Here is a 13822-nt window from a genome sequence, read left to right as displayed (position 1 = left end):
TCATACACGACTGAACGCCATATCCATCATTTTCATGTTAGGGCAGGAGATATGAAAAGCAAACATGCAAGGAGACGGATGAGATAATTGTGTCGTGAATTGTCCATGTGCTGCGTATTCAAGACATGTAAATGTTTGCCTAAGGAAAGGGAAAAAAAAAAGAAAAAAAAAAGAGGAGGATTGAAGAGGCGCGCTCATGCAGGACGCTCCGCGCCCGGCGTGCACTCGGAATCCGCTCCTGGTTTTGCTCCTCCGCTCATCTCACTCTAGTATACCTTCCCTGACTGACTCCAACACTCCCGCATCGCGGTGCAAGCAGATGTTCTCTCTCTGATGCCAGTTATTACCGTTTTGGCGCAGGTATTCGCCGGTGAAGTGAAGAGAAAAGTGCGTCCCTCCTCTGTTCGGTGAGAGAGGGGGAGTTGTGTGGACGGATAACCCGGCTTCGGAGAGCTACAACACCGCACAGACCTCCACGGCTGCCAGCGAGCGAGGGAGCGGGCGAGGGAGCACTTCATGTACCACACCTGTGATGCGTTGTTCTGAGCAACGAGGACGCACCGCCTGGATACTGATGGCCACGCTACGGCAGGAGGATATGTGTTGAGGAAAAAGACTTGGGCGTTGTGTAAAAGTGCTACCGAGGACTCTCTCCGGACCTCCAGTGTCAGTGTGCCAGTCATTCCTGTGAATCTTTTGAAACTTCAGTGATAAAAACACACGAAGATGCCACTACTCAGCTCCTTTGTCCGACGCGTTACGCTTCTCGTGCTTGGGCTCGCTGCCGTCACCTGCACCGGTGAGTTTTCAGATTATGTTTATGAATGATATTGACAATAACGTGGCACACACGCACACGCACACACACACGACACAAACACAGGGAGAAAAAGAAGCTGCACGTGTCAAGTTCTCTTTTTTTTTTTTTTTTTTAAAAACCCCAAACAAATAAAACCCGACATGAGGCGCGTGACTTCGCACGCGGTCGTTTATTGTTCTTGTTCGCCAGCGCTCGCCCTCATCAATTAGCCTGCACCTTCAAGGTTACAGAGGAGGGAGTGTGTCGCCTCTGATGCCTTCAAATTGAAGCCAATATCACCCTGACACACACACGTACATACGCACGCACACACTGGCTCTCCGATGCTGCTGCTGTATTTATCCCAGCCTGATTTTAGAAGTTGCAGCTACACCTCCACTGATGTTTTAACAGATGGGCCCATGAGCAATAAAAGGCAATGCACAGGAACATTCCGCTCCTTTACCGTCACTTAAACAACCATCACTTCATTTCCTATGTTTTTTTTTTGTTTTTTGTTTTTTACTCCACTAAATGCAGAATGCCAGCTGGCTAATATTGTAACGAACAGGACTTGGCAAACTGTATATTCCGTGGCATTCTCCTCCTCCTCCTCTTCATTTTCAACGTCTCTCCCCGGCCAGGGCTGGTTCCTGCTGCATGTGCACTATGGGTGACAGCTTTACGGAGTTGCTAGACGATCTACTTGCACTGATGAGTTACATTTTATGTTGTAGCCTCTTGGCCAGACACACCGGAATGCATGCAAATGTGCTTTGATGATGTTCAAAACAATCAACAACATTGAGAGCCTCCCACTGCAGATCAGACCCCCCTCAGTTGAGGCTAATTATGCTTTTAAATAATCTCATTTAACAATACAGATGCGTGAATGTAGCTGCCCATTGACCCTTATGAATATTCTAGATTACGGTGTCATGTCAAGCCATGGATTTAATATTCAAATGAGTGATTTGATCAGTCAGTTGCCCTCTTACCCAGTACGATGCACCTCTCCCATCATTTTCTAATACACACTTTCTCTACTCCCTGAAGTTAAATACCCCCCTCACATAGCTGCTGGTGAGTATCCAAAACACACACATTTCACACATGATTTAGCTCTTTTTTTGTTGTTGTTGTGGTTGTTATTGCTTGTACCCAAACCTTACAGAAAGCAAACATGTTAAAGTTGTGTAATTGTGTCTCTTGCTCCAGGACATTTAAGATGATGAATTAAGAGGGCTTCTCTCTTGCATCAATTAGGCTATAATTATGAATATATTAGGATTAAATAAACAGCCATGCTCCAGGGACCTAGCAATCTCAGGGAGTGCAGTGGTATTTCCAAGTCATTGTGTGATGCGTGTTGATACTGATGTGTGTTGATTGCTGTGGGCGACATGGTCCTTCAGTGGTTAGATTCGCCCTTGGATTGGTTCTGAGTTCTTCCCATGCGTTTTCCTGTATTTCTGTCTAACTACACGAAGCTTTAGATCAGATCCAGACTCCCATTAGTATGATTCTCTTTAACTGTTTCTTTGTTCGCTCTGTGATCGACTGGCAGTCAGTCCGGTGTGTTTCCCTTCCTCCCTCTCGGTGCATGCTGGGATAGACAGCCCTCTCTAAATAGGATTGACCTGGTGCGTATGGTGGATGAATGCGGGGGGCTATGTGTAGGATCAGTTTTACTCTCTTGTATGCCTCCTGACTCATTCTCTCCGTCTCAGTCCGTCAGTCTGTGTCGTACAGTGTGTGAGGTCGCTACAAGCACGCTTATATACTCCCATCACAGCTCACAGGCTACTTTTATAGGACAGATGGAGTGTAATTTGGTAGCCAATTCTCTCTACATCAGGGCCAGGACAGTCTCCACTAAGATCAGTCAAGCTGCGCTCTGTAGAGAGGCAAGGAGCTGACTCGGCGTTCGTCGGTATCAAAAGCCGACTTGTCTTTTTTGCGAGGAAACATAACTCAGTCCGTAATAAAGGTAGGCCTGTCAATCTAGATTTGAGCAAGCCAAGCACTTTCCTTTTCACTGTGTTGTGAGTGATCTGACGGCCCGGACAGTGGGGGTGGTTTGCTTTCAGCCTCAGGAACAAAGTACTGCTTTGCCTGTGTGTGCACAACACTTGATGCTTTAAAGTGTGCGTGTGTGTTTGTGTGCGCGTGCAGATCCTCCCAACTCCTGTTGCTTCTCTTGTATACCATTTATATAAACAGCTATCAAATGTTATTAGTCCCTCAATACTTCCTTAAGAAAAGAAGCGAGCAGTTCCAGCAGAGAGAATACAAAGTCTAGATTTTTCTTTGTTTATCCTTCTGCCCATTGAGAGCGTTGCCAAGCAATTGTTGTCTAGTTCAGCGAGAGGACCATGGGATTTGGTATCCGCCACCTTCCTCCTTGTGTGAACAGTCACCTCAGAGCAATTTCCACGGGGTGTAAACCTTGTGATGATGCAAGGAAACGGCCATTAAATGACAACATGCAGAAATCTATTGCATAATCCCATAATTGCACGTGCCGGGTCTCAGTACAGTAAAATCATCTAATATGAATCATCCCACAGTTTTCTTTCTTGCAGCCAGTTTTGTCTTTCCTCATTGACTCGCTAAAGAATGCGATAAGGGGAGCGAAAGCTGAAATTAACATAATTTATTGGGGGAAACTGCCTTCTGGTCAAAGGAATTTAAAACCACTTCGTTTCTGTCCCATAGCTAATGCATGGCAAATGATCGTCATGTATTTGCAGGGATGGTCTTTTACAGGGAAGTAATAATTTACTAGCGCAAGATTTTTTGTTCCCTCCAGTCATGGGAAATGAATTCAAATGACACATGCATCCAGAAGACTTGTGCACTGGGGGAGGGAAGTTTTTATATAACATTATTTTCCCAACTGCTGGGTTTGAGTAAATTAGCATGATGTAAATGTTCAGAATATCAGAGTGGTAGGAAATTACATTTTCATAGAGTAAAATAATTTCACTCCTCAGGAGCACAAATGCCTGTTATGAGTTTGTATGCTTTACAGGGAATTAGAACATTTCTGTGCTTTTTCTTTCTTTCTTTTTTTTACAGGACAGCTGCTCAACCATGTTGTTTTTTTATTCAGTTGCAACATGTTCGTTATTTCTACAGAATGCTGATGAATCTAATATCTTTGAGTTAGAGTTGCTGTGATTAATGGAGGCCGAGATAATACTCAAGCATAAATGAATAAAAGGTAACCAGTGCATGTCAACACAGGTCAGCCTTAAACAATGGCGGAACACGCTCCATTTGGTGACAAATACCCTGACACCTTATCTCTCCGAAGGCTGTGTTCCTGCGCTTATCATTTGCAAATGGCAATCTTGAGGATTTAAAAAAAAAAAAAGGACGCAGGCTTTGGCGAGGACACATGGAGGATGAACCTGGAACATGGAGGGTGTTATTTTCTGCAGTCTGTGCAGAGGCCTTGCAAAGGCACTACATCTCTGTCAAACTCTGCCCTTTTGTTTCAATTACCCCATTTCTGAGATTCAGTTCTATGTGAGAGCGCTTATGGGAACTGAAACGCAAGCGCATAGTCGTCACTATGTGGGTTTTTTTCTGTCTAGGCAACATTAAATTGACCTCTCACCCCTGATGTGGGAGGAGATTACCCTGCGCCGGACTGGTAACTAGCGCCATAATTCATGGGGGGCCAGATTATTTGAGACTGTTAAGAGACTGTGCTGGATCTCATCTGTGGTTTGATACATCAATCAACCTCTTAGATGAGGAGTCCACTGACGTGTTTTTTTTTTTTCAGGGCTTGCATGTATTAGTAATCAAGAAGACCAAGAGCAAATACACATTTGCAGTCTAATTTTGTTACAATTCAAATTCCTACACAAATTTTCGTTGAAATGCTTGACATCATAGAAAAAGATCATCAGATCACTTTTGATTGTGGATTTTTTTTTTTTTTTTGCGTTTTGTGCATGGAGGATTGCGATGTTTTTTTGTAAGTTCAGTACTGAAGTTAAATTTATAAATTTTTTCCGGCAGTCAAATAGGAAAATCTAGATTATGATACTGGAAAAAGGGGAAAAAAACAAAACACAAGATATCAGACCTGTTTATTTGGTACACCAGTAATTAATAATTATCATAGTTCTAAATGTGCAAAGTTTGGGGTTGCACAATTCATGAAATATAACGCTTAATCTATGGATTCAGAAGCTGCTCCTGATCAGCATATACATAGATCATACTCTGCTTCGAGTGACTTTCCCCACTTGAGGTAGATATTTGACAGAAATAAACACCATAAATCAGTCCAGTACTTTTCTGCTCGTAATGGGAAGAAATGCTAAACAAGGCTGTACTGTAAAATAATTACATTTCCTTGAACTTTGGATGGAGGGGTTTTCTGTCACATTGGCACATGCACCATTTTGGAGGTAAATGTCCGGAAGTCTCTCACAATAAAAGATCTATTCGATGCATTCAGAGTTGGCTTCCTTCCCATGACCCTGACTTTTTGACTTTACTCCTGGGATGTACGATTTGTGTTAAAACAGGAACTTCCCCCTCTCTCTGTCTCTGTCTCTCTTTCTCTCTCTTGCTCCGTGTCTTTTCTTTTTTTTTATTTGTAAGATGCCTTTAAGTACACATGATGTGTTGTGTGGCTGCTCGTCTTGTACAGTGACAATAGTGGTGTGTTAGATGTTCCCCGATCCTTCCTGTACTCTAAGTGATCAATAGTTTTCTCCAAATGGTTAATTGGCCATCACTCACTGTCAGGGGAAGTGCTTAGAAACCCAGAGGTGTCTCTGTGCAGCTCATAATAACAGTGTGTCCACTCCTCTGGGTCCTTTCCTGGCCTTTACTTCAGGCCAGGTGGTGGTTGGGGAGAGCCGATCTGAATGCAGTATGGAGAGCCATAGATTAATAGTTCCTTAGTAAGGCCACCAGGGAGCGATGTGAAAGCCACTTCCACTTCATCATGCAGTGGACTGCATGGAGAGTCTGCAAGAGGCAGAAGGAAGCCTACTTTGAGACAGTGTGAAGGTCATTGGGTGGGAGGTGGCATCTGGCACTTTAATGTCATTGTGTGTTAGATTTGGCGCAGGTAACTCAACAGGCTGCACAGAACATTTCTTGCATCACAGAGAAATGAGATATTTGAACATCTTTCAAGGCTGTTTATCAAATAAGGTTATGAGATCATTTTTGCTTCTACCTTGAAGGGGAAACACACCTTCAGCTTACTCTACGGCTCATTGTTATGCTCACCAGCACCTGCATGGCATGTAAAAGGCATAATTAGAAATCACCTAAGGCTACCCAGACAGCCCTGGCCTGCTGGCGCTTGATTGGCAAGGGTATCTGAGGAAGGTCTGGCTCAGCCCGAGCCAGAATTTGTCATAAAGAAGTGATTTTGTTGACAAGACAGGAGGCACGGTGACCTTTCCTAATTATGTGTATGTGTCCAGGCCCCAATGCCTTAGGCAAGCAATTCAACTGAGTCAACAGAGCGCTGACTCTGGAGCACGTTCGGGCCCATACAGCATGTTTGTGATGTAAGGTTAGTATAGGATGGGTTTAGTGCTAAGCTGGTTAATAATTCAGTATTGATACAACATCACTAAATGTCATTCGTGTCGCCCTTTGCTCTCACTTTTCTCACAGGCGCCGTGTTTAACTTCTTGTGCCTGAAGTTACCTCCAAAATCAGCCTGCTGTTATGCTTTCTCCCCACACATGAAGCATTTATCATCTGCGCCACTGTAGCAGTGAGAGAATATCTCTGATCTATGTAGGTCCCTCTGTTATTGTTTTTCCCAAACAAACCGTTTCCCGATGTGAAATGAGGTCTGAGCATTGCATATTCAAAGCTTAAAGCTAAGCAGCAGATTTTCTTGGCAAGACCATCAGGAACACAAGGCCGCAGAAAAACACATTGAAGACCTCAATCCAATAGAATTAATCATGACAACATAGCCACCATTTGGAGCGGATGATTTCTTTTCTTTTCCTTTTTTGTAGCAACGTCTTGCACTTGATTACGGCTTTCATGGTTTTAAACGGCGCCGACAATAATGCATTCATGTAGAATCAAAGTGTGCTGTGTCTTTATCACGTGTTTCAGGCTGAAATGACATTGAAGGTAAGCATGTTTGAGAAATGAACTCTTAACCTGAGCTGTCAGCCATAAACAATTGGCAGACCTGTTGTACTGTACATCACAAATGATGAGCCTGAGCACAAAAGCCACACGCAGAGAACCTATACAGTAGATGGATGTGAGAGAGCCTTGTCCTTAGCAGTACATTGAAACACTTGTGAGTAATCATTTATGGATCTCCTCCGTTTCCTGTGCTTGCTCAAGTATCGGCCCAAGTACTTTTCACTCCAATTCACATTGTATTGGTTCAGCTAAAACTTGGCAGACAGTTAAATCCAGTATGAACCACTCAGCTGAGAACGTCTCACCACAGTCCATTTTAAAGACAGTAGCGACTGTTTGTTTGGGCTTTTGGAATTGATATGCACTACGCGCCGTGCCCGGTTTTTAGTAGCTACCTTCGATGATGGGATGTTGCAGCCAGGGATGCACAATATTGGATTTGTTTTGGCAGGTATCCAAAATGTTGACATTTTTATAACTGGTTTGGCTGATAGCTAATGTTTACCGTTGTCAATATTATCGGTGTAAAAACAAGTTTATTTGAAAGAAAAATTTGGGATTGAAGAAGACATGTAAACAAGAACGTGAAAAACTAAGTTTTCTCATCTTTTATTCTACTATCTTTCTAACATTTTAGAAAAGGCCAGGAATTGTATTTGCTGCAGGGTTTCCACATCACAAACAGATCAAAGCGTAAGATCAAAGAGCATAAAAGAGACTTGAGCAAAAAGGTACTGATACCAGTATATGTTGTAATTTACCAATGTCTGCCAGTGTTGTGCTGTGAATATTGTGTGTCCCTTGGAAAAATTACAGAAAAAGTGAAAGCAATCACAATAACGAATCCTTGCTGCACAGGTGGGCTATTGTCACCCATCTGTCTTAACAGTACCGTCATGCCTTCTGTGTGTGTGTGTGTGTGTGTCTGTCTGTCTGTGTGTGTGTTTGTTTTGTATTGACTTGAAATTTTTGAGACAATCTTGAGACAAAATCTGACTGTAAATTCCAACAATCATGGCTGTTGCATCGCTGATTAGAATATCTGTACACATGCTTCGACGATAAGTGTGTCAACTTCTGGTCTTGTTTCCTTTTTAATTAAACCACTGCAGGTATGTACAGTATATTAATATATCATTCATTAGTGCACAACAGGTCTGCAGGTTGAGTCTGCTGGGGCAGTCAATAGGTGGAAACTGATATCAGCAGGAACTTTCATGTGGGTGGATAGACGATGCATTGCGGTTCCTGTTAGTGTTCAAGCTGCCTCTGTGAAAAACGACACCACCGAGCTGTAGTGTTTCCACTGATTTAAAAAAAAAAAAAAAAAAATTTATATCTTAATTGGACAAATAATAATGTACATTTACCCTTTACGATGATCATTTTTGTCATTTGGCTCTTAGGGGTTTGTAACTCCCGTAAAACATTAAACTCTGGATCAGTTAGTTCATTTAATTAATTGGCCAGCATGTAGAGGTGGAAAGACATCTGCAGGCCGATTTATTAAAAAAAAAAGTATATTGAATGATTTTATTTACATGGCTGTCAGTTAATGAATATGATTTTGTGTCCAGTTTTGCGTAGTGATTTAATGTACGCTGGCCTCTGACCGAGCTCTGTTCGCATCATGTTATTAACAGCTCTCATAATGAATGACTTCATCCATCCTTTATTTCTGTCGCCCGATTTTCACTCTCGGTTCAGAAAATCCCATCACTCATAAACTGATGATGGAAAAGAGGATTATTTATCTCAATTATTCCAGATTTGTTGATCTAATTGGAGCTGAAAAGCCATTCGGGGCGTATCAGCCAGGTAAGGTCCTCAGTGACAAGTGGTGCAAGATTCAGTTTTATTGTTCTAATGAAGATGCAGACTGATCTTGGCTACCTCGGTGATATCAGTCATTTCTGATGTGTGCAGCGTCTCAGTACATCTGCCCTTTCGCTGAACAAGTCCAGTGGGGTGTAGCGATCGCAGATTCATCCTGGGAGTGGTCACAAATGTCGCCAAAGAAGGCCATGAATACTGAGCAGCATTGTAAGTGTGTTTGGCAAACTTTGTAAATGAACCTGGGATGATTGTAGCCGGTGGAGTTCACAGGGAGGTGTCGTGACAGCTCTCGATGTTAGTGACACGTCGGGAGTCAAAGCCCTTATCAGTTGGCTACGTGCACCTCTGTGAGCGCCGGTCTCGCTCGTATAAAAGAGGCCTGATGATATTTCTGACTGTCAGTTTTGGATGTCAAAAGTCCTTGGTTGCTGTCAGGAGTCAAACAGAAGCACATGAAGGTCAGAGACGTCACTCCATGAACCTCTTGACCAGACACACGCATGCACAGAGTCACACTCCGAGAAATAACTGTTGTGGACCTTTTTGTGCATATTTAAGTGGTAACGTGTAGGCAAAAGAGTCAATAGAGCTCCTTGGTGGTCTGCACTCTACTGAGCACATTTTCTACCACTAGAGTTGGCTACAGTTAACTGCTATGATAACCACTGACCAGCACTCTTGTGAATATTAGCTCATCATTTCAACACTTGATTTTTAGTTGCTTGCAAGTCACAGTGAAGTTGATGTTTACCACTGAGCATTCTACTCAATTGGTTCCCTGAACTCTGATGTTGAAAAAAGTTTGTCATAAAGAAATCACACTCGTTTGATGGTATGATGTCATCCAGTTAGGCATCATATTCCGGGATCTGTGTAATGGAAAATTACGGTGCGAGTGCTTATTTGACTTCCACTTTGTTGATTTCCTGTCTATATGATGAAAATGTACTGAACAATTTGCACAGTTTTCGTGATCAGTGCAATTCCTTAAATAGAGTTGTTGAATGTTTAAGAAAGGCATCACCCCCGCACTGCCTCTGCAGATTCATGTGACTCTGTATCTGTTGCTCCCGCCTGCAAGAATAGAAGACAGCGGAGACAATTTGTGTTTCAGGGACTGTGCCATGTATTCAGGAAAAAAACAAACTCTCAGTATTCGCAAACAAGTTTTGAAGCTTAGTAGAGGTTGAAGAGATGATGCATGGATAAAAGATGAATGTCAATCAATTTGATAGAAAGGATTTTGCAAATAAATGATGACGTACTTCAATCACAAGATGGTCAGTGCTTGTTGTTGTCAGGGCTGTTCCCGCAACTCTTAAAAGATCACATCAGTGTAATACTAGTTGTTCAAACTCAATTTTCATTGTCTGCCTTCTGTTTCCTCCCTGTTGTTTTGTTTCCCCTCCTGCCATCTAAGGTTTGACTGCTCGTCCTCTTGCTGCGCCACCTACAGCTTCTCTCCATGAACACACACCTAATTTTCACTCATTCATAATGGCAATAGATGGAAACCCGTATTACTTTCATATTTTCTTTTGCTAAAAATTAGTTTTAAATGTGCAGTGAATGTGGGTGGGAACCTGACTAAACTCTCACATCAGGCAGCATCTTTCCGAAAGCCTGAAGAAAAGGAACACTCTGATTTCTGATAAGAGTCTAATGAGGAATCAGAAAAAGGAAAACTATTACATAAGAATGCCAACCACGATAAATGCTGCAGGGCTTAATTTACCACCACATAGTGTTTGGATACAGATGCATACACACACACACACACACACACACACACACCTGCTCTGAATTATGTCAGTGTCAGTTATATTGTATGTTGTATTTCGTGAAGTTTTACCAAGTGTTGGGAACATATATCCTGTGTGTGTGTGTGTGTGTGTGTGTGTGTGTGCGTGCGCGCGTGTGCACACACTTTGTCACCACATGCTTGTCTTCAAAGTGGAGAGAACCGACTGTGTCTGCCTGAGTGATCTTTTCAATTGTTGCTGCTGATCCTCAGTTGAGAACCAAAGTGTTCTTTCTGCAACATGTTATTTTTTCTCTTAAGACAGCGTCCCTGAATCACCCCTGTGATGGGGGATAGAAATGCAACCATGAGAACATGAGATTGGACGTTCCATATTTAGCTATAAAACTATCTTTTCTTTGTGAAATTACCCAACTCAAAAGTCAGACAGATTGGTGTCAGGCTGAATCATCACAAAGCCAAATGCAATTTGGCTTATTTTCTAATTTCTTGGTCTACACTGCATATGGCTTTGGTCTGCCACTTTAACGACAGTAATAATTAAATAATAACTTTTTTCTGGCTGAGTCAGAGTGTTGTTGAAAATGTCATTGATGATTTTCTTTCCTTAAGACTTTATTATTTCTTTTCCCAACGCTGTGGATTCCTAAGCTTTTACACAGAAGAGCCAAGTAATCATTTTAAGAAGATCATTTGCTTCACCCCCCAAAAAAAGCCTTATCTTAGTGCACTCTGCTGCAGAGGGCTCCAAGTCCAAGTCCAGATTTGTAAGACAGGATTTGTCCCACTCGTGTTCAGAGGATCAAGATTGTGAAACAAGTCAGTCCCATGTCGAGATATATATATATATTGAATAAATATATATTATATAAAAAGGACTACCTTACTTGGATAAGGTTTCTAATATCTACAAAAAGCGCTTTTCTTTTCTTTTGCCTCGCCAGCGCCATCAGCTTCCTTTCATCAAGCTTGTCTTACCTTTCACATTCCATTATATTAATCAATCGCGTCCCTCCGCTCTCTACACTCATTAAAGGAGGCTGAGTTTCCGAATAGGATTTATTTTCCGTGTCATCCATTGGCACCCTCAAAAATCACTTTAAACACGTTCCCAGCTTCGAGATAAATAACAAGCTTTTGTTGAGATGTATCCATTTTTTCCCTTACATAAAAACACAGGTATTATTTGTGTCCATCCACCGTGAAATGCTGCCATTTTGTGTTGCGCCAGCACTAATGCACGGAACCTGCTGGAAATTGCCAGGTCCTAGAGCAAACAGGAGGGCCTGAGGTCCCACAAGTGTGAAGCAGCCAAGCAAAGCCATTAACTGGCCTGCCTATAGAGCGGCCTGCGCTATTGTCTCCACGTGAGGCGCTTATCATTCCACAAATGAACCACAAGTTGATTAGTTTGGCTGTGTTAAATAATAACACAACACGCGTCGCTGAAGGACACTCACTCATTTCTGTATCTAATGGAAGCGAAAACACAATTTGTTCACATCACTGACCATTTGCAATGGAGGTAGGGGGAGAAAGTTGTGCAGCTCTACTCAATTCCCAGTCTTAAAAAATGTGCCGTATATTTTATAGTAATGCTGTTAAATCACAGCATAAGCATTTCACTTGGAAGATATAATTTGACAAGTCTGCAGCATTTCATTTTGGGGCACTGAGGCATGATACATTCTTGCTCTGAATTCTTCTATCCCCTCTCAACATATGATGCCCAACTGTACAAATTATTTGAATCGCCAGAAGGTGTTTGATTTATGCTGAGTCTGACTTATCAGCTCCAAACAGGCCATGTAGCTCCTCTCTTATCATCCCACCCAGCCGCTCGCTGGATTCCTGCATGTTTTTGAGCTCAGCCCTAAATGTGATGACAATAGTCATGAACAGAACGTGAAGACAAAAAACTGCCACTTGCAGCAAAACCAGAGCCACCCATCTTGCCTAATTTCGTACGGGATTCTCCTGCAGTATGTTTGACAAAAAGCGCTGGCAGCATCACGCGGTGGCACAACTCGGGCCGACTTGGGTGCTGCCCACCTGACCCCTGTCACACAATTAGATTTGTGCTCTTCAGATAGCTAGAACAAAGGTGAACTTGTAGAGCTAAGGCAGCGTCCAGTCAGAGCGGAGGGGTGTGTGTGACACTCTGACGACTGGAGGGCATGTTCTTGACCAGAGGAGTCATTGGCTGTCACCAAACATCACTGTCTCTCCCCACTAATGGCATCTCCAGATTGTGCTGTGAGGAACAAAGGCTGGTTGTATGAGAGGAAAAAAATAGAGCGACCCCATTAGGGCTGCAGGCTTTGGTTTGTGACAGTGGCTGCAGACCTATAGAAGTGTCATGACAGATATGAACCAAAGAACAATTATAGGGTGATGTGCTCGAAGCTAAGCTGGCGGCTCCTTCAACAACAAAAAAAAAAAAGGAAGGGGAAAAAAAGAGCTGAAATGAATAGCACAGCAAACATAACGACACACATTCATATGCATGACCAGTAGTTGTTGTTCTGTTGAAACTAAACAGCGATGAAAGGACAAATCACATATTTTAATATGTATACGTTTCCCTTTTTTCCTGTTTTCTTTTATGTATGAGATAAAATTCCAAAGGTTAGGAGTGTTAGCAAAACAAATCCATATGCAGAAGAATGACAAAATTAAATCTTATGAAGGCTAATTTGTAATTTCCTGTGTATATGGAAATAAATTAAATTGGCTTCACCCAATATTCTCTCTAATAATCACTTACTGTGAATGCATTTTTATTATATGCAAATATGCATTATCCTGCTAGTAATCAATCTAAAATATGCTTGTTTTGTTTTTCCTGCCGACAGGAAAATATGAATTAAACAACATGAGTTTATTGACTCGATGTCAAATTCCAGTTGCTGTGAGAGTCACGGGGAGATGAAATAATCACTATAGGGTAGCCTGATTTTCTGATTTTGCCATGAAACAAATATGTGCTTGAATAATGAATGAATGTATAAAGTGATGTCTAAAATGAATGCATGAATAAATAAACTCAACTCTAATACGTTGAAACTGTGAACCTGCTTTTAGATATCTTGGGTTAGCATATTAAGAACAGTCCAAATGTAAGAGCTCATTTGTCTTTTGATTACGGTGCATTCTGGTGATTTTTAGACAGCGCGTATAGCCCTGCCACAGTGATGTGACACTAACGCAGCATCTCAGCTGTCACTCTGCACTCAGACTTCTGCTGCCTTTGGCACCGTATCACT

General features: G+C 42.2%; 1 protein-coding gene across 5 annotated transcripts in view; it reads left to right on the top strand.

Moving 5' to 3' along the window:
• Positions 1-229: 229 nt before the first annotated feature.
• The window catches only part of unc5a (unc-5 netrin receptor A), a 141754-nt gene continuing 128161 nt past the window's right edge, over positions 230-13822 (top strand). For all 5 annotated transcript variants that reach the window (XM_086223196.1, XM_086223195.1, XM_086223193.1 and 2 more), the window contains exon 1: positions 230-799. In XM_086223196.1, coding sequence (XP_086079322.1) covers positions 727-799 — 73 coding nt within the window. In that variant the 5' untranslated portion in view covers positions 230-726. The remainder of the gene's footprint in view (positions 800-13822) is intronic.

Source organism: Aulostomus chinensis, chromosome 13 (assembly GCF_037954235.1).
Source record: "Aulostomus chinensis isolate RoL2024-O1b breed Wild chromosome 13, RoL_Achi_v1.0, whole genome shotgun sequence".
Taxonomy (NCBI): Eukaryota; Metazoa; Chordata; class Actinopteri; order Syngnathiformes; family Aulostomidae; genus Aulostomus; species Aulostomus chinensis.
This window is presented reverse-complemented; position numbering and strand designations above follow the sequence as displayed.